The sequence below is a fragment of the Alligator mississippiensis genome, chromosome 1 (assembly GCF_030867095.1).
Source record: "Alligator mississippiensis isolate rAllMis1 chromosome 1, rAllMis1, whole genome shotgun sequence".
Classification (NCBI taxonomy): Eukaryota; Metazoa; Chordata; order Crocodylia; family Alligatoridae; genus Alligator; species Alligator mississippiensis.
Genome location: NC_081824.1, coordinates 51,346,717 through 51,373,000, shown reverse-complemented (window position 1 = coordinate 51,373,000; position 26,284 = coordinate 51,346,717). Strand labels below are relative to the sequence as shown.

The 26,284-nt window shown below is 41.5% G+C and overlaps 1 protein-coding gene across 1 annotated transcript in view; it reads right to left on the bottom strand.

The window, feature by feature from the left end:
- The window catches only part of ZNF451 (zinc finger protein 451), a 55,503-nt gene that overhangs the window by 11,516 nt on the left and 17,703 nt on the right, over nt 1–26,284 (bottom strand). The window contains exons 4-11 of the mRNA XM_006272143.4: nt 16,939–17,050; nt 13,138–13,303; nt 12,520–12,646; nt 8,885–9,038; nt 6,737–6,884; nt 3,120–4,765; nt 1,601–1,741; nt 407–537 (exon numbers count right to left, since the gene is read on the bottom strand). Of these exons, the coding sequence (XP_006272205.2) occupies nt 407–537; nt 1,601–1,741; nt 3,120–4,765; nt 6,737–6,884; nt 8,885–9,038; nt 12,520–12,646; nt 13,138–13,303; nt 16,939–17,050 (2,625 nt within the window). The remainder of the gene's footprint in view (nt 1–406; nt 538–1,600; nt 1,742–3,119; nt 4,766–6,736; nt 6,885–8,884; nt 9,039–12,519; nt 12,647–13,137; nt 13,304–16,938; nt 17,051–26,284) is intronic.

Sequence of the window (26,284 nt, the reverse complement as noted above, 5' to 3'; positions counted from 1 at the left end):
ATTAGAGAATACATTCACTCTGAATATTCAGTTCTCTGCTTAGCATAAAACAAGACTCTCCACTAATATTTGCATTTCTAACATAACAGAAGGAACACACTCATGGAAACTGTTGACATCTGAACTTAATATACAACATTAAAAATAAATATATCTTGATGCAAGCACTAGCATGATTTACATGGACAAGAACAATGGTATGAAACTTACTGTCAGCATGGGATTTTCATAAATACTTATCAATGGCTAAACTTTGCTCTTATCACTGCTTCAATATTTTCTAATATTGAACAAAAACGTTTGCAAATTCCACCAATGAACTCAATTTAATTGGCCTAATCATCTCCCACCCACCTTGTTCCAAATAGCAAAATAACCAGCAACCAGACACAGTATTATAACATACTTGCATGCAGAGTGCAAAGTCTGCGGCTTCTCTTCTGGTCCCACAACGTGGATGAAGGAAGAAACATCCTATCTTATTAAGATAATCAAAGATTTTGCACTTATCTGGAGGCTTCCAGTTGCTACATCCTCCTAAACAGTGAAGCAAAAATAGATGCATGTCATTACAAGCCAACAGTAAAAAGAGCAAGTTACTAACATTTTTTTTAACCAATTGTGGTGTATTATTAAATACAAACATTGACAAAAGTAGTATCCTGAATTCTCAAAAGAACTTGCCTATGACCCTCAGTAAAACTTTTCAAGTTAGTTTTTATATCAATTTCTTGGTTACTCCTGGACAAGCCATCATATTTATAAACATGAACCATTTCAATTTATCTCAAATCACTGCGTCACCAAAATAAAAAATGCTTAATGCAATTTATCTGAAGTTACTATCATGCAGTGTTATTCCCACAAGAAAACTGGGTAATATATTTTCAACAAAACTATTTAAATGGTGGGAGGAGGGGATTAGCATAATTAGTTTAATAAATGTGTACAGCCTGTTTCTGTTTATAATATCCATAGTTCCAAACACTGAAGCTTCCAGAAGGGCCAGCCTGAAGGAAAAAAGCCCTCAATAAGAGTTGTGATCACCTAATACTGTAAATCAAAGTATCTTATTGGTCAGAGAAAATATGCAGAAATCACCAAGGAAATTCCTCAAATCAGTTCTCTTCCCATTATCCCTCCTACTCTCCAGGTCACAGCTATGTGTTATTTATTATGCACAGAAGTGAAAACTTCTATTATGAAAGGGTTATTCAATAATTTAAAAGAAAATGCAAGGGCATTTTGTAGCTATCATATAATAGTATTCTTTATCAGTTGCATGAGTATGTTAATAATTTGCAATACATCATTTTACGTTTTTTGTAGGTTGCTGCTAACTCCATAGGCTACATCCTATTCCACCAATTAAGCACGCAAGCAGGATGACTTAGAATTACGATTAGTGCTGTAACAACAGACTTAAGAAACTTTAAACAGCAGAGAATAGGCTCCTGCCCCAGGTTGGTTTATTCAAGTGATCTAACTCTGGGTATGAAGAGGATCATGTTCTTTGCCCTTCTTGGTTCTACAAAGCTCTACTAGACCATTTGTGCCTTTTTGTTAAGCACTTATTGGTGTTTCCTGAAATAATCTTTACCTTGAAATCCCCAGATAAATGTCCCTTGGTTCAGGCTAGCCGGAAGACGAGTGAAAAAACTTCCCCAATTGTCTAAATCCACCAACACAATGTGAGTCATGGTCTTGAGGTAGTCAAAATCTGGCAGCTCACTGTCTTCAACTGTATAAAATATACACTGTGAGTGTACCCAAATTTGTTTAAACTGAACATTAAATTTCAGACATGTTTGCAAAAATAAACTCCCAAATAACTGTAAACGAGAATTATGGTCAGTACTATTACTACTATTGTAGTACTATTACTACTGATATTACTCGGGCTAGGTATCAGGAGGAGCTACTTCACAGTCAGGGCGGCTAGGATCTGGAACAAACTTCCAAGAGAAGTGGTGTTGGCTCCTACCCTGGGGGTCTTTAAGAGGAGGTTGGGTGAACACCTTGCCAGGGTCGTTTGACCCCAGTACTCTTTCCTGCCATGGCAGGGGGTCAGACTTGATGATCTGCTCAGGTCCCTTCTGACCCTACCAACTATCAAACTAAACAGAATGATTTCCCTAGCGATTTTTTAGTCACTTGGAATTTATATGTAGCACTGACACTGCTCCATGTAGAAGTCTGTTTGGAGCTCTGTATGTTTCTATGTCTGTCTTGATCACAAAATTGGAAGTACTCAGCACTGCTCCATTGATCTGGACATCAAAGCCAAGTCTTGAATCACACCTATACCAGCTATTTGCTTTTGTTTCTAGAAGCAATAAAGTAGTGAGGGTGGAGTAAAAAGAATGTTCAAGTTTAGTTCTTAGAGTTAAAATTACAACTTTAAAACTATGAATGGAACCATTTTTTCTGTGTGCAAACTGGAGATGTGCATGATAGATAGTCTTCTGCATTTTTGGTTTTTACCAAATTTCACCGATAAATTACCTGATTTTTTTTGATTTTTTTTTTAACTGAAGTTATTTGGTTTTTACTGATTTAAACCTGTTTTCACACGCCCCCCCGTGCCTCGTGGGACCTGTGCAGTGGCGGGAGCTGCGAGACCCTCCCCACGCCCCCAGACGAGCCGCAGCTCTGCCCTGTGCCCTGCCCTGGTTAGACAGCACCTTGCAGGGCAGGCATGAAGGTCCTGAGGGGTCCATCCCCACCAAAGCTGGCCCCGCACTGGCCCCCCTGTTCTGGGCCACTGAGTGGTGCGGGGCCAGTGCCGAGCTGGGGGGGGAAGGGTTCTCCCCAACAGACTTTCCCACCCATGGGGTGCATGTGCAAATGCAAACTTGCTCTCAGCGCCCCCAAATTTATTTTTTTCCCCAATTTAAACCAATATTTTTTTCTTTTCTTCCTTTTATCCTGATTTCAACCTGGTTTTTAAGTTTGGAATATAAAACCTGAAAAATTCCCCCAATTTTTTTTGAAAATAAGAACTGAAAATACAGAATACTAATGACAGAATACAGGTTCTACTAAACAACTGCTATACAAGTGAACTACAGCAGTGATTTTTCTACAGAGTATGAAAAATACAAAGAATTTCCATATACCTTCATTAGGTTCTGGCGAATGCGTTTTCTTACTTCTTCCTTTCTTTCCATCTATGGGTCCCTTTAAAGAGGGAGATATTGATCTTTTCGGAAACTTTTCAGAAAGCTTCAGTTTGTCGGGCTTCTTACTCACACAAGCACCGCTTGCTGTGAATTTGAAGACATTGCTGTCTTTTTTTGAACTGAACTGTGTTGTATCAGGCTTCTGCAAGAAGCAATGTTTATCATGATAGTGTTGATGGGCACTCTTAAGATCAGTAAAATTTTTGCTGCATGCACTACACTTCACAACATACATCTCTTGGTTGCATTTCTGTGTTGGGTGACTGCTGAGGTGGTCATTCAAGTCTGCATAATTTTGTGCTGTTGCTGTACAGAAGCAACAGCGAAACCACAGATTTCCTTTTTTTAGCATGTTTTTCAGACAAATATCATAATCTATCTTTCTACTTGCTTTTGAGATGTAATCTTCTCGGCAGCCACAGCTTAGATAGTTTTCTTCTTCTAATGGCAAAAAATCTTCTTCAATTTTTATTGATGCTTCAGTTTGGTCAGACACAAACATATAATCCATGCTATGGGAAGACTTATAATGTGTTAGAAATTCTTCTTCAACATCAAAAAAGAGATTCCCACAAATACCACAATAATATTTAACCTGTACTTGTTGATTGTGGTGCGTCTGGCAGTGTCGGTATAGTGTTTCTATTTTACGAAAGTGATTTTTGCACAATCCACAGCAATACCTGTGAAATTCATGGCTTTCTAAAGACATGCAATGCTTTTTAACACTACCTTCAGAATCAAACATTTCCTCACAAATGCGGCACTGCCATTTTCCTAAAATGGGATTTTTCCCAAGGGACTGCTCCATAGAGATAGTAACGGTTTCTTCACATTTAACTGAGGTACTACAAACTGTGTCAGAAGATAGCATAGATTCATCTTCTAGAGCTTCTTCCTGCTCAAAATAGTAACCATGTCCACCATGAAATTCAGTCACATGTGCCATAACATTCTCTTCTTTTGATAAATCTGCATTACATGCTCGACACCAGAAAAGGAAATTAGTCAAGTGTGCCCCTCCGTGGAACCGACTCATATGGAGACTGATAATGCTTGAGTTTTCAGCAAGCTTCCCACAAACCGCACATTTATAACAGATTCTATTTGCTGAAAAAATGTGTTTTTCTACTGACTCTTCAGAAGAAAACTTCAAAAAACATTCACAAAACCAGGCTTTTATTTTGCATGTATCATCTTGACCTAGTTTTACTCCAACTTCCTGATTTTTGTTTTCTAAATTATTCTTCTGTTTTGAAATGGCAGACTTATTTTCATTAGCGGACTCACTCAAAGTCAATGGTCTCTTAAGTAGTGATGATTTTGACCGATTTATTGTCTGGCTGATGCGAGACAGATTTTTCTTTCTTCCATTGATATGACAGAAAATCAAGATAGACTCTTCGATTGTGGTAATAATTTTAACCTTGTGCTGAGTTGTTTGGTTATGCTGTTTGATCTGGTTCTCATCAGCAAAGAGCTTATCACAATTTTGACAGCGACCTCTTGCTACAAATATTTCTGCCACCTGGGAAATGCTCTTCTCCGACAGTACTACAGGGCCAGAATTTCGACAACGAGTTCTAAATTGGACATAAATATAAAGACACATTCAGAGCTTTAAACACTTCAAATTTCAGCTGCACCTACACAGTAAGCCTCTTAAATACCCATCCATTTCTTACCACCAACTGCATTAACAGAGAAATAATATTCTTTCTATATGTATTTTAACAGGTTTAATTGCATACTGACAAAATGATCCCATACCTAGCAATGTTTTATCACTGTACTAAATGAAGTGCTAGTACCATATATAGACCACTGAATATTCACTACCTAGAAAATACCTGTTAAAGAAATCAAGCAACCAAAAACCCCTCTGTATTTCTGTTGTACATTTTTAACGCCTCAGTACTCTACCAAATTAGGGCTCACCCATGCTGGGAACAGCATCCTTTGCTTCCAGATTAGAGGCACTTAAGCACAACATTGAGGGAATATACTCAAGCTGAAAGGCCTATTACGGGCACTCACTGGCACTAGGCTGTTGAGGATAACGATGTTGCTGAGGAGGAGTAAATTGAAAAGGGATGACAGCTGGTCTGGAATGGAACAAGAAATCACTTATATATGTAAGCATTCTTCAATCTGTAACTGGGACCAGGTAGGGAGGCATATTTTTTCCTCTTTCCTGAGTGTTATATGATCAAAGCTCTCTAGTGTTTCACTCCTGGGGTAAAAGTGGAAGGACTGCCCCACTTACTCATCCTCTCATATTTTTGTAGGACAAGCTCTACACAGCTCCCACAAGGCCTAAAATAGCCTAATTTGGGGATCAGTTTATCTATCAATATATCTTACTCAAATGATCCAAACATTTTCCTCCTACCTCTTAAACCAAGGAAGGAAGCAGTAGATTGATCAGGACCTTCAACTGATCCAGCAGTGTGCAGAGTTCAAGCAAGGTTACAATACTAGGCACTACTAGAAAAGCAAGTCTTAACATGATATGCAAAATCTTATTTGTAATGGATCTGTAGCCAACGCGCAAACCAACAACTAACATATATAAAATTTAAGGGGAAAGATAGATAGAGGAAAAATTATTGCTACTACTGAGGCAAGGTTCTTTGGGTAGATGTGAAAACTACCCAAAGAACCTTGCCTGCATATGTCCTTAGACCAACACAGCTACAACCAACAACCTTGCTACTACTGAAGGATTCCAATACATCTCTGAGACACTGACATCCACTATCCCCATGTGATTTAGAGGATGAGGGTTGTCTTTGCCTTATTCAGCTTGTAGTTTAGTCACTGTGCTTTTTACCTTTCCAAACCTGCCTTTGCTGAACTCTCTCATTTTGCACCCAAAAAGCCCCTAATGAGTTTTTCCCCTTTTTATTAGTCCTAGACATATTACATTCCCCCTTTTCCGCAAATGAAATGCTTTCATTAGCTCCTGGCCTTGCACTTTACATATAAACAATATGCCCTCCCTTCTATAATCTTGCTCTCATCTACATCTCTGCTATCCTTCTCTTCATATGCTCTTTGCCCTTTCAAGTCTTCTCTCATTACTGTTCCCTTGCTCACGCCTTTCAGGCCTCTAGCTCTTTATGTTCTATGCTTTAAGTCTTCCATTTCCTGTTTGCCCACAATCTGCTCAGTCTCCTCCAATTCTTTTCTTAAAATACTTCTTTCAAGAACACTTCCTCCCCACTTTCCCCAACTAAGTCAGCTCTTTGGATGGGAAAAATTTTGCTCTTTAGAACTACTGTATAAAATTATGGCACATGGTTTTAATACACAACAGTAACCTATAATAAGCAATCCCAAATGCTTATGGTATTTTAAACAGGTCTATATTACTCCCCAAAGGATTATACTTGAGCCAATACTAACACATCACCAGCTGAAACACCTAGGGTAAAAGTGGAATTTGCAACACATTTGACACCAAACTACGGAGCTATCTGATATTTAAAAACATGAGAATAACAAGTAGCTACATAGGCACATTCATTTCCTACAGGTAAACTCTTGCAAACCTGAAGTGTGCTGTTAGCTCCATATGTGACCGTAATGTCTGGCGGCAGGATGTGCACTTAACCTGGAACGGGACCTCTTTGCATAAGGATACCAGAAGCTTCTTTGCGTAGGTTGGGAAAGGCAAAGGAAGTGCAGTTACTGCTTCATCTGTAATATGACATGGTATAAAATGAAGCCACATTCAAAACCTTAACATGAGATACTTTAATTCTATGAACAAATACTATTCATCTTCCTTGCTAATTGGTAGGAGCATGTTCCAGTCTCCTCTTCTGAATTCCATTACTGATCCCCTCTTTGACTTTGGCAAATTATGCTTCTTTCCTCTGTCATTAAAGCCTGCTCCCCTAACTTCTTTGCTTTTATAATATTTCCATATTTTGGGGGAAAACACATCAATGTGTAAGAAAATACATAAAACTACATACAAGCTTGTTATAGTATCTTTGGAGTATCTCCATTTCTTCAACCCTTCATACTATGTTTCTTAGACTGATTCTAGGAGCAGAACTATGTCTAATAGATTCTCTGTACTGTAGGACTAAAAATAAACTAAGAGTTTTTAATGGAAAAAAAAAGGAAGTAGTTTCTGAAATAAGCTTTGTGACCATTATTATACAAGACAACATCCCCTGCTATATTGTAAGGAAGTACTATCAGAGTTAACTGTGATAATGCTATATTTGCATGGTTAGTTTTTAGGCTAGAACTACACTTTATGGTCATAAGGAATATATTGCACCTTTCTCATTCAAGAAATCAATTCCATAATATATTTTTGCAGTCTCATCCATTTGCTAAGTGTTATTATATACTATACTTATTATTATTATACCAAAACTCAGAAGTTGATTAACAGCTAACACTGAGTGAGCTTCAAATAACAGTCATCGCCACAACTATTTTACAAGTTCCCATCTGTACAACTGTGCAATCAGTTGAATTGTACAGGGGGCAGTGAGGGCTTAATTTAACCACTAGGCTTTGTTATTGGTGATGTGGGAGTAAGGGCCTCTCTACACATTACATTTATGACACAACTAATATGTTAATCACAGTATCAAGGGCAAGGGTGCTAACACATGTATGCCATTTTATAACGTCTTAAATTGGAAACAGCAGCTGGAAAACTTTTCAAGTTGCAGGTAATAACCCAGCTCTGGTCTGGCACAGAACATCAGCAGCAAGGGCTTTCCCTGTGCCCACATGGGACCAGACAGCTCGGAGCTTTGCTTATGCAGCTGTGGCTTCTCCCAGAACCCTGCTCCCCAGCTGGGGCATATGCACAGCTTCCAGCTGGTGAGAAAGTGCACCAGGGCCAGGCATGTGGAAGCTGTATTCATGCTGCTGCAACTTCTGGGGTGAGAAAAAAGAAAAGTGGGGGGAAACAGGAGGGGTGGCAGCATCAACAGCTTGGCTGAAAATTCCAGCTGCCTGGTCATGGCACAACTCCCAACCAGTTGGAAGCTGTACCCAAGCCACAGCTGATAGGAGTTTTGGGAGTAAGGGGAAGGAGCAGTGGCAGTAAGAGCACAGCTGGAATTTGCCCAGACCCAGCACAGCTCCTTACTGCTTAGCCCTGGCATAGGCATGAGCACGCACAAAGCCTTTGGGCTCTGTGGGCTGGATCCAGCCTGTGAACTGTATGTTGCCAACCCCTAACATAGGGTATTTTATGGCCATTTTGTACAGTGCTTTAAATTGAAGGTGTGGCAGTCTAGCCCAAGCAATTCGCCCATTGGTGGGCCCCCTCCCCATGGTCTGCAACCAACCATGATAATTTAGGGTGGTGGGTCAAATTCCATACAAGGCCCAAGACAGAATGAAGATGTTCTGTTACAGCAATGAGGAGTATAAATCTACTTCCAATTTGGAAAACGTAATGAGAACCACTAATGCACAAACAGATATGGAATCCTAAAGCATCTCTCTTTATACTAGCAAAACATCAAATCTTGGAAAAGGACAATGCAAGTCATACATACAGCCTTCATATTTTGTGCATTTCTTTCCAAATTAAGATTCATCTTAGAAAGGCACAGAGGTAATAGTTTTCCTTCATTTACCGTTGAAAATACATTGCCTCAAACTGCTCAGATACAACATCAGAAGGACACGAAGTAAGTCACATTCTAGTTACAACATACCACTCAATTTAAAAACCTGGAGGAAGTGATTCTTCTCAGACATATGCTTCAAACATTCATCTCTTTTGCTGAAAAGGAGGAAGCAGTGAGGACATGCAAAGCACTGAATAAGCTGTGGAGGGAGATCTCTTTTATGCCCATCATTTTCATTTATCTGAAAGATAAACAACATAACGATTAAAATAAAATCCAATGATATTAAAAGAAAAGGTTTTACAAACAGGTATTTAAAATATTCAGTAGAGTTTTAATAGACCACTTAAAATGCTGTAATATTTCTCTATGCTACAGTTCAGTACAAGTTTCTAATAAAATTCTCTTTTGTAAAGGACATTTAAACATTTTCCTTGGTTTTATGTAATTTTACTACATAAAATTACATTAAAATTGTTAATAGGTGTAAGCAATACAAAAAAAAAAGATTATCCATGCACTCTCAGTTCCGTCTCTCTGTGTATATGTATTACTACAGCATCCTTAATTACATAATATCTTTCCTTGGGAACCTCTACTACATTCAGTAAGCAGGATAGATGGTAATTCTGTGCTCAGTGAACTGCTCCAGGCCTTATTTACTGAATGTTCCTTGAAACTCTCTCTAAAGGCCTCATTATTTGTTTCCTCATAATCTAACAAGTTTGGCACTTATCAACCATAATACCTGATTTTCTCAAGTATTAAATGTGAGGTAGGAAGTTATTACTATTTTCATTTCATTGGTGTATAGATTAAAGCCAACATTGTCAAGAATCTCAATCAGTTGTACATATCTATGTGAGATTTTCACAAGACTTTAAGATTACTTCACATTATGCAAAGCTTTTCTTTTTTTGTTTTAAACCATGTAAAAAGATAGCTCCAACCCAATTGAGATACAGCTACAATGGCTCATACTTCTGCAAAACAGACCAGTGGATTGAGATGATCACACAGAAAATATGTAAGATGCAATTCAACACCACTTTTTAAAAGTCTGGCTTAAAAGTTTGACTGAGCATTACACAAGAATTCAGAAGAGAGGTAGAGAGAGAAAACAAACACTCCAAGATGATAAACTTCTGTTTAAACTATATACCCATTCTTTCACTTCCTGAAATCCTCTGCCTTATCCCTACTGGAACAAACAGACAACATCATTTTTCACTGCACACCCCCAGCTTATTCCCCAAAACCAGTTCCTTCCCATGCACTGAAACAGCTGGGGGAGATTATGTAATTTAAGGTGTTCACAATACAAATGTGGAAGAGAGACAAAAGGTTGCAGTTGCTAGAACCCCTACACAAAAATGACCTTTTAAAAAAAAAAAAAAAAATGAGAGAGAGGTGCAAGAGAATATACATCCCTCCCCATACTTTTTGTTAAGAAGTATTTTTTTTTAAACTTTAATAGAAATGTTAAAAAAATTTTAACAACTCACACATTTTGCTGGAAGCCAGCATCTACCATAGAGAAATTTCATCCCCAAGAGTGGGAATTTATAAGCAACTGAAAACTGGACCAAACAATGAAATGGATTAAGAAACCCTATCTGTATGCCTCTCTATCAGTTCTGCTTAAGTACTTCCTTCCTAAAGATTATGTACATGTATAATCTTAAAATTATGATGCTGGCAAATCTGAAGCGAAACCAAGTCAGGTGACAAGGAAAATCTGCAAAATGTTGTTGACCCTCTTGCTCAGAAATGAATTAACTTTCTATGCATGATCACATGCCACAAGTTGTCAGCCATGACAAAAATCTAAGACAGGGTTAACACATTGTCTCTGAATAAGCATAACTAAAGGTAATCTGAACTCGGACTCAGTACAGAAGACACATGGGTTTTCAGCGGATAGAGGTATCAACTAGACAAGCATTTCCCAACCTTTTTCGCCCCACAGCACACTTAAATAAAAATGCACTGCAGCACACCAGACATGGAGCAGGACACCAGGAGCAGGTAGCGCGTGGCCAGCTGGGCAGCATTTTGGGCTTGAGTCACACCCCGCCTGGCTGGAGCCACGCTCCCCATCTGTCTGTGTCCGCAGTAGCAGCAGGCAGGGGGTGTGGCTCCAGTCCAAAATGCCACAGCACACTGGTTGGGAAATGCTGGACTAGACAAAGATCTAAACAGGGGACCTCCAAAAAGGGCTGTAGTTATGTCAAAGATAACAGTTTGAAGAACTTTACATTTAAAATTAGATTTTTTTCTTCTTTTAAAGGCCACATTTTACCCTAAAACACAAGTCCCTAATGAAATCACTGGGAGCCAAGTAAAATGGTCAAACTCACTTAGATGCACCTATCACCATGAAATTAATACCAGGTACAAAAAGACAAAAACTTGGTCCTGATAGTTAAGAATTCTATAGCCTTACTCGCAAGTGACTAGGCTCAAATGGACTCAGCAGGTGCTTACGTAAGATGTAGGTGGAAAATCAAGTTTTAGCAATTCAAATTTCCTGCCCTAAAAACTCATTTTGTAGGTACCCAGCCCACATCTCCATTTTGGCCTCCCAGGGTCCCTAGGCAGTCAGACCTGGGCATATGCATCTGTGCAGAAGGGACTCAGAGTGAGACACTTCTGTAGTTAACTCCAGCATGCTCCACAGATTCTAATTGACCCTGGGAAGTGGCCAAACTCAGTTAAAGTCCCCAGAAAGGGCTACTCTTGAGCAGATAAAAAAAAAAAAACAACAAAAAAAACACATTCAATTTCCACTGACCATTTAATTCAGCTCAGAGTTACTCAGGGGTGATGCCACTTCCCACTGGCTGCCCAGTATCTTAGGGGCTAGAGCTTTGCCTAGGAAAGTGGGGGCCAATCTTTTTGACAGACATGCCCCAAAATTAGCATTGCACCCTCTGAGCGCTGCTCCAAACCCCTTCCCTTGCCTCATCAACTGCTCTGCTTCCTGCTCCCTGCCCAATCTGCCTCTGCTTTCTAGCAAGTTCTAGTTTCGACTTCCAGGTTTATGTCTGTTTTTAAAACTAGCGACTGTCTACACGTTTCAAGTGATGGGAAGTAGGGACAAGAACCTACAAGATAGTCCTATCCACTGGGCTACAGAAGATCATTTTAAGCTTCTTCAGGCTTGTGCCCCTTTATTCATAGATTCATAGATGTTAGGGTTGGAAGGGACCTCAATAGATCATCAAGTCCAACCCCCTGCATAAGCAGGAAAGAGTGCTGGGTCTAGATGACCCCAGCTAGATACTCATCTAACCTCCTCTTGAAGACCCCCAGGGTAGGGGAGAGCACCACCTCCCTTGGGAGCCCGTTCCAGACCTTGGCCACTCTAACTGGGAAGAAGTTCTTCCTAATGTCCAGTCTAAATCTGCTCTCTGCTAGCTTGTGGCCATTGTTTCTTGTAACCCCCGGGGGCACCTTGGTGAATAAATCCTCACCAATTCCCTTCTGTGCCCCCATGATGAACTTATAGGCAGCCACAAGGTCGCCTCTCAACCTTCTCTTGCGGAGGCTGAAAAGGTCCAGTTTCTCTAGTCTTTCCTCGTAGGGCTTGGTCTGCAGGCCCTTAGGGCTTGGTCTGCAGGCCCTTAGGGCTTTAACTCTTGACCCTTGGTTGCCCAGTGACTCCAGTTGCTTTGACATAGCAATATTCAGTCACATGAATACCCATAAGATATTCTTACCTTAGATACAAGATGTTCGCAGTACTCCTGTGAAGTAACAAATCTTTTAAAGCATATCACACAGGCAACGGCACTAGCTGGAGCTCCATGGAGTGTAATTGTTGGGTCACAAGGAGAATGATCAAATCTATAAAAAAAAAGGAAAACAACAAAAATGATTCCGCTAAGCAAAAGAATAGGTTTCCTTGGAAGAAAGTAAAGTAATTTGAAACATCAGGGCAAGAACACACCTAATTAATTGTTGATTCAAGCAAACAAAAACAAGATTGTTAGGCAGTTTCACTGAGTACTGGCTAGTATCATTCAAATCCCAGTTTTTGTGTCATAAGAGCAATGACGACTGAAATTTGCTCATTTTAATGCCTACTAAGCAAGGGAAAAATACATAGGATTAACTAGGGGAGAAAGCATCAGTTTTTAAAAATGCAAGTTTTAAGGCAACAGCAGAAACACTGAAAAGTTCCCGATGTTCTGCCTGTATAAAAATTAATTGCACACTGGCAGCCTCTTTCAAAAGGAATACTGAAATTACAGAGCAGTACGATATAGATCTGAGGCAATGCCCCACAATCACAGATGCTCAGTGATGTTCTCTTTTGACCTATGATATACTCTTACCTCTTCAGGTGACCTAACAGAAGATGCCCATTATCAAATTTTCTGTTGCAATGCATTACAGGACATAAAATAGGACTGCTCTTCACTGGTGCCTGGCCTGTCCTCTGGAATCCACCTGCCCTCTGGAATCCACCTCTTCCATAATTAACCATACCTGGCTTGAGACCTGTATTGTAAGACAAAAACTTTCAGGTACACAGTCCTGATAATATTTGAAGCTTTTCTTTTCTTTTCTTTAAAATGAAGCAACTGAACATTTATCATCAGATTATACTGACATGGCAAAACAAAGCTGTTATATTACACAAAAAGAGGGCTCTGATGAACCATAAAGGTTTTATTTTACCCTAGGAAAAACACTGCTATTTCATAAATTTTCAACTGTTTATGATAAAATGATTTATGTATGCCGATTCCAACACCTACTCAATATATACACACACTATACAAATGGATAGGGATATTTAAAATCCACTTTGATTCTTTATTTATGAGGCTTACATAAAGAAAGAGGATTTTTTTCCCCCAATCAATAAGTTATGCAAAGTAGATTTCTACTTGATGTCTTTGCAAGTAGCTAACGTTACCCAAGTATTTCCTATACCCAGCATATGGAACATTAATGTTAAATAGTAAGAAAAACATGTGAAGAAGAATTTTAAAGCAACAATTGATTGTATACCTCTATCACACAGGGAAGCATTGCGCTGAGACACACCATACTAGCTTCTGGACCGGTGATATAAATATATAACTGACTTGCTTGCAAAGCTACACCAACTTGAAAAACGGAGCTTATTGGTAGACATGCAGCACTGCCTCTGGTCAGTAGCTAGTGCATGCAGAGTTAATGGGCATGTCTAATAAAACATGTATTGCATATCAGTATTTCAAGTACTTTGCTCCAGGACAAGAGGAAAAAAAAACCCCAAACAAGAAACCCTGTTTTTACTAGACTGCACACTTCAAAGTTGTTAATAAAGTGCACTGTTAGTTTTTCCCACCTCATAAGATTCTTACCTGTTTCTTAGAGCACCTCATACCTCAAATAGCAGCCTTGAAACTGAAGTTTCACAATTTATATAATTGTAATGTAACCATCCTCCATTTGAAAGTAAAACAGTGTGGCCAAAGGGTTCCTATACACGTAAGCTGTTTACATACTTAAATGATATGCAATTATACAGTTTGTTATAATGTAAGCGTGGCAGGCACCAACAGTGAGCTGAGCCAAGCAGCCAGCAGGTGCTTGAGTGCAGCGGCCATTTTAGATCTGTGGCCACATATATAATCAGAGCAGTTCTGCTGACAGGCCAGGCAGTAACACTGCCTGGTTGCAAGGCTGAACGCAACTCCCAGGAGGTAAGGGCAGGAGTGGTAGGGGATGATTTGGAGGCTCCTGGTCCTAGGCATGACCTAAAACTACACGCTGCTGGGAGTGGGTGGCTTGGTGGGGCTCTCAGTGGTGCGGGAGCCCTCAGGAAATGCCAGGTGCAAGACACCAAGGAGAGTGGAGGCCAGGCACATGTGGGGTGCAAGACCCAAGGAGAGGAGGAGCCCCAGTGAAGGGGCAGAGAAGCAGAGCCCCAGTGAAAGCGGGGGGAACCCAGAGGGCTGGGAGTCCAGTCTGTGCATGGGTGAGGGTATAGAGTCATCCTGGAAGGGGCCAGGGCAAGCTTTAAACCCAGCTGGGTAACTGGCTGGCCACTACCCCAGTGAGGGTCACAGGAGATGCCAAAAAGACGGTACGTCTGCCACCCAAGGTATGGGCTAGATACAGCCTATGGCCTAAGGGGCCTGCTCCAAGAGGGAGCAAGGCAGTACAAGTTGTTGAGGCGTGAAAGAGACTCTGTGAGAGGGGGTGGAGTGTGAGAGGCCCTAGTGAGGAGGGCGGTATGAATGTGTGTGCGTCTGAGGCCTGACAACGAGGGCTAAGCTTGGGAGCCGGAAGCATTGTCATCTGGATGTTATCTGCAAGGCTTGGGCTGCGGTGTAGGGGAGGAATGGAGCTGCAGATAGCGCCCCCTGGCATCGGGGCAAGAACAGGCAGCCTCCCGCCTAACTAACAACATAATTATTAGGGCTGTGCGAAACAGAAGCATTCCGTTTTGACCAGTGTTTCGACGTTTTGACGGAACAGTGTTCTGTTTCAACTTGCGTTTTCAGTCAAAACGGCTGTTCCATTCCGTCGAAACATTTTGCCATTTTGACCCTGTTTCGACGTTTTGCTCACTGGCTATAATGGGGAAGGTCAAAACAGGCTATAACTTTGTCATTTCTGGCCACACTTGGATGAAACTTGCAGGAATGGTAGCTCCTTCTGGGGGCATGAAGCGTGCTAAGTTTCAAGAAGATAGGTGCAGGCGGCACGGAGAAACTGCATCCCAAAATCTTGAAAGCAAAACTCATCACGTGTATGTTAAGCCACAGTGAGGTCAAAACTGCAGCTGTGCTAGGCCCTGCTGAGGCCACAAAGGGTTGTGCATGAAGGGAGAACCCCACTTTGCCACAGTAAGCAACAGGCAAAAATTGGAACCAGCAAAGTATTATGCAAGCAAGTAAGCTAGGCAGACAAGGTTACTTGGGTGAATTTGATATCTTTTATTAGACCAACCCAAATGGTTGGAGAATAGTTATTAAGCAAGCTTTCGGGTTCAAAAACCCTTCGTCAGGCTAAGGAAGCTTCGGATTTCCAGTATGCATTCATTCTGGTGCGCAGTTGTTGTTTGGTCTCTCCTACATATCTTCCGTCAGGGCATCTGGTGCATCGGATGAGGTATATTACATTCCTGGAGGTGCAGCTGTAAGATCCTGGGATGCTGATGGCTCTGTTGTGGGGTGTAGTAATAGTGGGGGTGGTGGAGATGTGTTGGCAGGTTTTGCATTTCTTGTCCTGGCACGGTCTGGATCCTTTTGGTGTGTTCTGGGCTTAAGGAAGTTTGCTTCTGGTGATGAGGTTGCCTCATTCAATGCACCAAATGCCCTGATGGAAGATATGTAGGAGAAACCAAACAACAACTGCGCACTAGAATGAATGCACACCAGAAATCCATCAAAGACAGAAACACCCAATTACCAGTGGGGGCACATTTCTCACAGGAGGTCCACTCTCTCTCCAATCTCTCAGTCCTGATCCTCAAGGGAAACTTACACAACGCTTCCCAGACAGGAGCCTATGAGCTCCATTTCATCAATCTGCTGGATACTAGAGATCATGGACTAAACTTAGACATTGGATTTTCGATGCATTATAATCTGCCTGGCAACTGACTCCCCAGCCCAGCCCAGCCCAGCCCCTGGCTTGTTTACTTTTCATTCCATCCAGGAAGAGCACACACCAACTGCTGCAGCTTCCTTAGCCTGACGAAGGGTTTTTGAACCCGAAAGCTTGCTTAATAACTATTCTCCAACCATTTGGGTTGGTCTAATAAAAGATATCAAATTCACCAAGGAACCTTGTCTGCCTATGTCCTTAGACCAACACGGCTACAACCCAAACCCCTGCAGCAAGCAAATTATGCGCTTAGCCAATATGTATTAGGTGGAGTACATTAGAAAAGCTACCACTCAGAGTACAATTTTACACTGAACTGCGTTAGTACTTTAAGTGACATGTATTTGTTTACTACTGACATTTAAGGCAAATACTGAATAATTTATTCCAAACGTTGACTGAATGAAGTGACAGAGACAACAATTTCTAAATTTAAAATTATTTCAGCAATGGGTCTGAGTAGTCACTCTTCAACAGCCATTGTTCACCATTTCATATTTAAAATTCCCTCCCTTTTAATTAGTTACCTGGCATTTTTAACCACTGGTCTACACACAATTTTGCTGCTTCTGTATCACTATGCCCCCGAATAAATTCCAGCTCCTGCAATCCATGAGCATACTGGGAATCCATTTTTTCCTGAAGGGAAGACAAATTAAAATTAAGGTAATTTGGAATATTAAATTAACTCAAGTAAACTAATTAATACATCAGAAGCCTCATATTTATATCTATCAGGAAAAGTACATCCATCTATATTGTACTGTGACCAAATGAGATGGCCTCTTTACAATTTAACAATGTTTATTCATTAATAAATTAGATAGAGGAAAAGAATCAAAGTGCAAAACTCTTAAATTCCATCACTTCTCCATATTAGCTGAGACAATTCATTATGACAAGTGTACTGCAGAGCCCAAATCTCTCTCTTCCACCACTGACATTAATCTTCCTGAACTTGTGTTGAATGATGTTCATGTTGGTTATGAAATTGCACTTTGGAGATATTCAAAGTCAGAAGTCAAGATATGATTTTATGTACACTAGCTAATTTTTTTTAAATATAATTACAGGTCTCAGTACCAATAACAAAGCACACAAAAGGAGTTAAAGTATTTCAGGCAGTAAATTAAATCTGTTAATAAAAAACGGAACTAATAGCTAACGAAGGTACACTGCTCCCCTTGATGAGTTATATATACACATTAACTCAGTTTACCTTGCCACTTAAATCAAAATAGTTTACTCCGTTTTGAATCATGTTATTGCACCATGTGGACTCCGAATCATCTGTACTAGATATCTCTATTTATGTGAAGAATACCTGCTGGCACTTAAATACTTTTATTTGGCACAAGTATAGAGATCCTAAAGTCACTGCCATCTTTCATATCTTTGGTTTTCTGTAACATCCCATAGAAAGGTCTTGTATTTTTTTCACTCTCCAGTGGAAAGGTTCCTCTCTCCAACACCTCCCAGAATGCTAAGTTTCACCAGCAGCTATCATAGCAGATGAAGACCGAGCAATATTTCCAGAAACAAAAATCAAGGAGCCACATCAGAAATTGAAAAAACCCTCATAAAAAACAGTAACACTACCTTTGGGAACACAAGTTACAGGTTTCCCTTGCTTTATGAGGGTTCTGTATGCGCAAATTTGCTCTTACGTTATGGTCTTTTTATACCAAAAATTTCTTATGTGCAAGGTAAATTCATATGTATGTGATCGGTGTGGTGGAAGCCCACAGACAGCTGCTTTGTGCAATGCATTATGAGAGTGGCAAACACCAAAATATAGCCTCCTGTGTGGATCTATGCTCCTTACTTGTTGTCTGCGACACGTGTTTCTGTACAGTAGATCCCCGATTTACACGATTCCGACTTACATGCGTCTCATGTTTACATAATTTTTTTATTAGGGTCCGGACTGAAAAATGCCCCTCGAGATGCATGTCATTTGTGTATATATGCGAACGTGCGCAAGATTCGTGTATATATGCGAATGCCTCACAAGATTTGCAGGCAGAATCAAGCAGAGCTGCACTGCCATTGCGGTAGCAGCATTGCAAGATACATAGGTGAGACGCAAGATGCACTCCTAAAGGCGATTCCACCGAGAAAAGGGGAAAAAAAAAAAGCTATGACTAAGGTATGTCTGGGATACACAACCCCTCACTATTTTATTATTTCCTATGGGAAAATTAAATGCCTTAAGCAGCCTAAGAGTGCCTAAAAGTGCACTGGCTCATTCTAGGTTTTGACTTTGCACTGTCATATCTTTATAATAGTGTGGATTTAGGTATAGGGAAGAACAGAAGTATCCACAGCTCTCTAGCTCCCAGATGTACCACTTGCCTTCCCCAACAGGTTACGGCACTGACCTCATATATATATAAATTAAACATAAATTAAGAGCAAAAACCACATGACCAATTTTACACTGCCTTGTTCCTTGTTGTGCATGAGAATGGATAAGGAGTGGGGAAAAATATATCAGAGACTATCGCAACTTCACTTTGGCTCCCTTTTGCTGTACAAGACTAATGAGAGAAAGCTTGCCAGGATACCTGAAGCCCCAACTCAGTTTGTATGCTAAGCAACAACAGCACTAAAGGATTCAATAAATCTAGCATTGATAAGGCACCTGAGATTACACAGATCCTAAAAGATACCTCAGAGTATACAAAAGTAATATACACAAGCATGGAAACAGTATATGTGCCTGTACCACATACCAGGTTACAGGCACTGCAGAACATAACTTTCAGCTGTGAAGATGATTAGTTTTAAGGAATACTCAGAGAAATACTGGTATTATAAGCAAGATAATTTTTTGCATACATAAGGCAAAACCAATTTCCTAGTATTAAACTCCATTCCATAAATATCACTGGTAACACCAATTCCTGTCCATCTCCTATGCCTTAAACCATATCCTCTCTGCCATTTGGTTGACATCCTCCACGTTAGATCAGTTTGCAAAAGTACAACTCCTATTACTAAAAAAGCGCTACATATAATCTCAGGCTCCAGCACCACAAAAAGGAAATAAAAACATAACTCCAGCATTGCGGTACAACTTTAATTAATGTACTTAACATCCCAGAAAGCAGATATATATTTAGGGATAGGTATTTCAGGTTTCGAAAAAAATCACGCGCCTCCTCCTTCTTCCTCCCTCCCTCTCCAAGTTTCTGTTATTGGGTTGGCCACATTTACAAATGTTAATACTATGGTTTAGCTGCATTAGGACATCAAACTTTATCTACCTGCAGTAACGACTGTGGGTACATACATCTGAATGCCTTATTCCTCAAAGAAGAGAAAGAGTAAGAAGGAAATGCTCCTCTCTACCCACAAAGGAGAGGTCACAGCACTCTATACCCAGGACCAGTGATTCTCAAACAAGGTGCCATGAGATCTTTTTAAGAGTGCCATGGGTTGCTGTTTATTAGCACTGTTAGGTATACAAACAAGATTCACAAATAATCCCGGAGATTTCAAGTACAAGTCCACAGTGCAAAAACGTGTTCTGAGTTCTTTGCAATAAAACAATTATTATTCTTCTGTAGTCAAGTAAAAGTAAAGACACAGCAAATAGATCCTTGTGAATGTCACATCACAGGCAAGAGAGACAGAAGGAAATAACTATCTACCTCCTGAGTGAAAAGAGTTTGCTCAAAACCATCAATGAATGCCTTGTTGTACATCACAGCACCACTGGGGATGATTCAGTGCTTGAGTCTCCCAGGTACTTATGTTAATATTGCATTTCTTCAGATTGCACTTCAAGATGTCCTTGAATCTTTTTTCCCCAGCTCTAGAGCTCCGAACTCACACTCCAGTAGCTTTGTAAAAATACACATTTGCAGGTCCAAAAAAAGGTTCAAGCATTCACCAAATTCCATATTTGCTGACAGCTATTTGAAAATTAAATAGATTAACAAGAGCCATATGATTTGCTGGATACAATGGGATGGAATTACCAGAAGCCTGACTCAAGTTCTGAAATTCCTTCAAGATCCAGCAAGGCTAGGGACAGACATTACACATAAACTGGTATAAGTGATCAGAAACTGGTTTAAAGCTGAAACAGAAGTTCTGCACATATAAACTGTTTCAAAATGGTTTCACAATGGCCAAACCTGGTTTTAAAATAAATCTGGATGGATGTAGTATGAGACTTAACTGATTTAGGTTAAACTGGTCTATCAAACTTCTGTCTCAGATCCCCTCTCAAGTTACCATGCAGCCCCCCAGCATTCCAGGATGCTTTGTGGTTCTCCACAAACCCCCACTCACAGGGTGGTCTGCTGGAACACAGCACACGCTCTGCTGCTCCAGTCTAGCACCTAGCTGGCCCTGCCCCCAGACTCTTACAGAGCTGCCTGCACAGCTCCTCTGCCCAGCCAGGGCTCCCAGCTCCAGGCAGCACAGAGCCTGGAGCAGGTGGCAGGACAGGGGCATGGGGAGCCCTCCCTCAGAATCCACACAACCTGGCTTGGCCAGCATGCAGCCTGGAGCGGGGGGGCGGGAGGGAATATGATGTGTGGGAGCTAACAGAGGCTTCCCTAATGGTCCCTGTTGGTTTCCCACACCAGCTCCCGGCCGCCTGCTGGCTGAGCCAAGGCTGTGCAGACCCTGAGGGAAGCATCTGTCTTGGCCCCTGCATGCCCTCTGCCAGCTGGCCCAGCTGGGGCTGTGCAGACACTAATGGAAGTGTCCACGTTGGCTCCTCATGCCAGCTCTACCTGCTCCAACCAGGAGCCAATTCTGGGCAGAAGAGCTGTTGTCCAACAGCCCTGAAGCCTCAGTTCCCTCTCCCAGCCCAGGTCTGGCTTCCCCCATGCCACTGCTGGCAGAGCTGCCGAGTGGGCCAGGACCTGCTCTGGAAACCTAGGGCTCGGTGCAGGGAGGATCCAGGGTGACAGCAGACAGGTGGAGGCGTGTGCCCCTCAGCCAATCAGTGATGGCCCCAGCTCAGCTAGGCTCACTCAGGTGTGCCCCTCCAGTTTCTGGCTTTGGACAGTACAAGCATTCTCCACCCCGCACCGAAGGAGAAACATGTTCCGATCTCTCCTGACACAATCTACGCAGCTTAGAAAAATCCACATAGATTGAATCAATCCCTACTCAGCTTTTTACTGCCTGTACTTGGCCCAAGTGTCTCACTATTTGCTGTGACAATGACCCAGATTATGGAGACTTTTGCAACAGCACTTGCACTAGGTTGTGTGGAAACAATGGGCACTTTTACACGTGCTCCAGGGGTGAGGCAGGGGCACTTTAATTGGAGCGGTTCCAAAAGCCGCTCTAATTAAAGTGCTGCATCTTGTGCATCAGCATCTCTGCACTTCAAAACAGCAGCAGGGTGCTTGAACTAAAGCTTGTTTAATAAGCTTTAGTTCAAGTACCCCTGCTGCCATTTTGACGCATGGAGACACTGATATACAAAATATGAAGGCTGGCTGGAACAGGGTAATTACCACGTTCCAGCAGACTATTAATCCATCAGATGTAGCCTTGCAGCATGTCTACCCAGTATTTCCTAGTCATTTTTTTTCATGCAGACACAGCAGTGTGGACTGACAATCACTTTAATTACCTCAACATAAAACATGCTTTTTTTTTTTATATATAGAAGAAAGCTACAGCTGTATGATATTCTCATTAGTGAGCAGTGAAAATTTTATTTCTGGAAACGTTTTAAAATTAAACTAGGTAACAAATTCAAATGAATATGTAACTAATCCTGCTCCAGTCAGGGGACAGGCTACGTAATTCATTAGAACAAGAAACTTCTTAAGTAATAATTTTCTGTTCACAGCTCTTCTCATCATTCATCACTAATAGGTTAATGCTCCCACCTGTGGCATTTGGAGGTGATCCAATATTGCTGCTGACAGTTCCAGGACTAAACCCCACCCTTCATCTTACACCACAAGAAGAATTCTTCCAGAGCTGTAGAAACACTCCAGCACTTGATTATTTGCATTAGGACAATAACCTGGAATACAACATTAATTAAACTCTACCCTTATGAGAAAATTCCAATGGATTACAAATGTTATTCTAGCCATTTACCGGACTACCAGGGTGTGTTGAATGAGAGAGACTGAGAACAGAAGGAAAATTGTCAGACAAGAAATTTCACATTCTGCTGCACAGTTTCTCTCCTCATTCAACACTAATGGGAATAGTGAGGCACAAAAGTGGGAAAAGCATACAATATGCTTTTAACAGAAAGAGGCAGTAACAGAATTCCCCCATATACAGCACCTTTTTCTGCAGAACAGCAGCCTTTCTTCCCCAACTCCCAGGCCAAGATGGACCATATAGAGGAAGCTGTGACTGGTATATCATAATTTCTTGAATGCCTAAACATGTTAAAATCCTGTACCATTTGACATCTTGCCTGCAGCAATTCTGAGGTTTTAAGGCCTTAGTATTTTGGATGGACTGAGAGGAACAGGATATAGCTGACACATACATGCCATATGTTTAAGACATCTTAAGAATGCTATCTTGAGAACAAATTTCCAAAAGGAGTGCAAAGAGTTGGAAGAAAAATGACCAAATTTCCAGTACTTGTCAAAAGTACAACTTTGGCTGGAAAGCTGGAACTACAGAATGTCCTTTAAAGCATCAGCAGCATGGTCATTCTCTAGGACCCTGGTTATCAGAAGGTAAATGAGAACTAGAAAGCCTGGCCATAAACTTGCCTAATCTATCATCCTGATTAATCTGAATAAATGATGATGCTCTGATGGGGAGTTCTTGTACTGTTTGATTCCAAGATTAATCAACCGTACTGGAGAAACTCCAATACAATAGGATCACTGGAACCCAAAGATGATAAATGTTATACTACAGATACCAAGGCCAGGGCCATCCCTACCTCAGATATTTATGTTCATGTCCATAGAAGCTTAAAATTTACCCAAGTCAATACATAAAATGCTTAGTTGTGCTGTGGCTATATGCCAGAGACAGGCTGATGGAAAATCCTTACAGAACTACATAGTTCTTTTAATGGCCAAACTATTAAAAAGCAGACGGTCCAGGCCATGTGCAAAGTAGTCCCTGGGTCAAGAATCTGCTCTTGTAGAGAAGACCAATGGCAATTCCTCTACTGCCTATAGAATCAAGAGCTGCCCAAAGAGTATTTGAATGCTCTCTTCTCTTTTTTTTCTGTACTGTTTATAGAAACTGTCTTGAAAAAGTTGCAGATTTATTTCTACCCATAAAAATATATCCACTGCACAGGGAAACAATGACTTTCCCATACTATTTGGCTTAGGAAGGAATATAAACATTTAGTCTTCATTCTTAAGCAAACCTCAAACAAGAAATACAGTAAAGTTGGCTAAGCAAACAATAAAATTGCTCACTAAAATTTTGTTGAACCTTCTTTTGAAGCAGCTGATACTGCCCATTGTCACAGACAAGATACTCAACAGAACACTTGCCTAACCCACTTCTTACAGCCATGCTTTAGTTCTTGAATGATAGAACTATCAAAGTGAACTAAAACAATGTGTAACTGGAGGATCTGGAAATGTCTCTTCCAAGTACACTCCAAGTTGTGCAGTTTTATTTCCAAAGTGAGTATAAAAAAGTCTTCAGATGATTTTAATCATCTTTGTACTCACCTGTACATAAAGGTAACTGGATATGTTCTAGAAATAATATTTAACTTAGCAGCACATTCTCAAAAATCATTTCAGAAAATTGAAGCCACTGGAGGTAGGTTACCATTTTTACACAGTAACTGATACTGTTAAATTTTTATATGTTTCATAAATTTTTATGTCTTCACTAGGGTAGTAGAATTATGGAAAGAGCCATGCCTGTTTTGACTGCTGATTCTGAACAATAAATGGGCATAAGAACCTAAGAGCTAGTCAGTTATGAATAGGCCTGTTTCTCTGAACACAGCAGTGATTGTGATGCTGTCCATGAATGGACATAGGTGTTTAATTTGTATAAGAAGTCTTGCTCTGATTACTGACAACAATTTCTTCACGCTGTGGGTGCAGGCAGGCAGATTTAAAAAAACAAAAACCCACCAAAAAAAACCAAAAACCCAAAAGAGGAAATCTTAACCCTCATGCACATATTACCTTTCCCACCCCCTGTAATAGTAGTATTGTAGTTGTGATGATGCAGTGAATATATAAAAAGCAAGTTTTGTTTGGCAAAATCTTTTATTGGATCAACTTTATAGTTGAGAAATAATGTTAAAATAAACTCTGAGGAACAAAACACTCTTCCTCAGAAAAAAAGATGCAAAAAAAGGCACCTGCTTAGGTTGCTCCACAAGATCATTAAGTGCTCTCTCAGTAGGAGTAGTCTAGTCCCAATAGAGTTTCATGTGGTAAATCAGGAATCATTTCCATCTCCTGCTTTTCTCCCTCTAATCCCATGATTGCGCAGCTGCACAGGAAATGTCTCTTTTTCTGATCCTATATCAGGGGTGGGCAAAATATGGCCCGTGGACCGGATCAAATCTGCCAAGTGATTGGATCCAGCTGGCAGGCAGGCAGGCAGGCACCCACCAATTGTATCCGGCCCCCACAGTACTCCACATGGGGCTCAGCCCTGCCCAGGGCAACCCACTCCATGCTCCTGCCTGCACCCGCCAACGGCCCCGACCCCAGGCTGCATGCATAGCTTCCTGTCAGGGCTGTATCTGCCTGGGTACTACTCGGCTCCCACCACATCCAGCAGGTTCTCCTGTCCCTGCTGCATCACTCTGGGAAGCAAGTAGTGTGGGGAAGCGACGGTGGCCATGGGAATGCGTGCTGGGCATCCAGTCAGGTTGCAGCAAGCAAACTGAGTTATGCTAAGGCTTTTTAGCCATAGTCCAAGCCTTCCCAGAGCTAAGCAACAAAATTGAACAAAGCGCCTTCTGTGGCACTGGAAGATGCAAGTGCTGTGATTGGGCACTAGGTGAGCAAGGCACAAGTTTCCCCATAAGGAAACATTGTTTGTTTAGCCAACTTTACTGTATTTCTTGTTTGAGGTTGGCTTAAGAATGAAGACTAAATGTTTATATTTCTTCCTAAGCCATAAGGAATGTGGCTGGCATAGTACCAGGGGATTGGTGCACCATATAAGAAATACTTAGCACAGAGTCAGAGGATTGGACAATTTGGGATGAAAAAGTTACAGAAGTGATAGACAAACAAAGGAACATGTGTGTTAGCATGCTGTGACCCTGGGACAGGGGCGGGCAATTATTTTGGGCAGAGGGCCGCTTACTCAGTTTTGGCAAGCTGTTGAGGGCCACATGGATAGCTCTGCCCCTTGACAGGTGTCCCACCCTCTGGTCCCCATCTTGGGACCAATATCCCAATGTCTTGGGACCAATGTCCCAGGGCCAGAACCAGTTGGGCTCAAAGCAGGACACATGCTGGCAAGGGTCTGTGGAGCCAGGCTGGGCTGCACCAGCAGGGAGAGGGGGAGCTGACCTGGCTCCATAGAGCCCCTGCTGGCCGGGACCCTGTATCCCTGCTCTGGGCCCTGCTGGCACTGGTCCTGGGACACCGGTGTGAGCCCTGTGCTTCCACTCACTCCCAGTGCCCCCCCAGCCCCATAGTACAGGCGGGGGGCAGCGTGCAGCCTCGACCCCCTGCTCACCGCAGGGAAGAAACTAGCGCTGAGCACGGGGAAAAGCAGCCCCTCCCCTGCCCCGTGGCCAGTGCTCCCTGCTGCAGCCGCTCGCAGCCCACACAGGGCTGTCCTGAGAAGGCAAGGGCAGCCTCACGCAGGCTGTGAGCAGTTGCAGCGTAGGGCGCCGGATAAAGGAACTTGTCCTCCTGCTTAACACAAATAATTACGATGTCATAGAGATAACGGAGACCTGGTGAG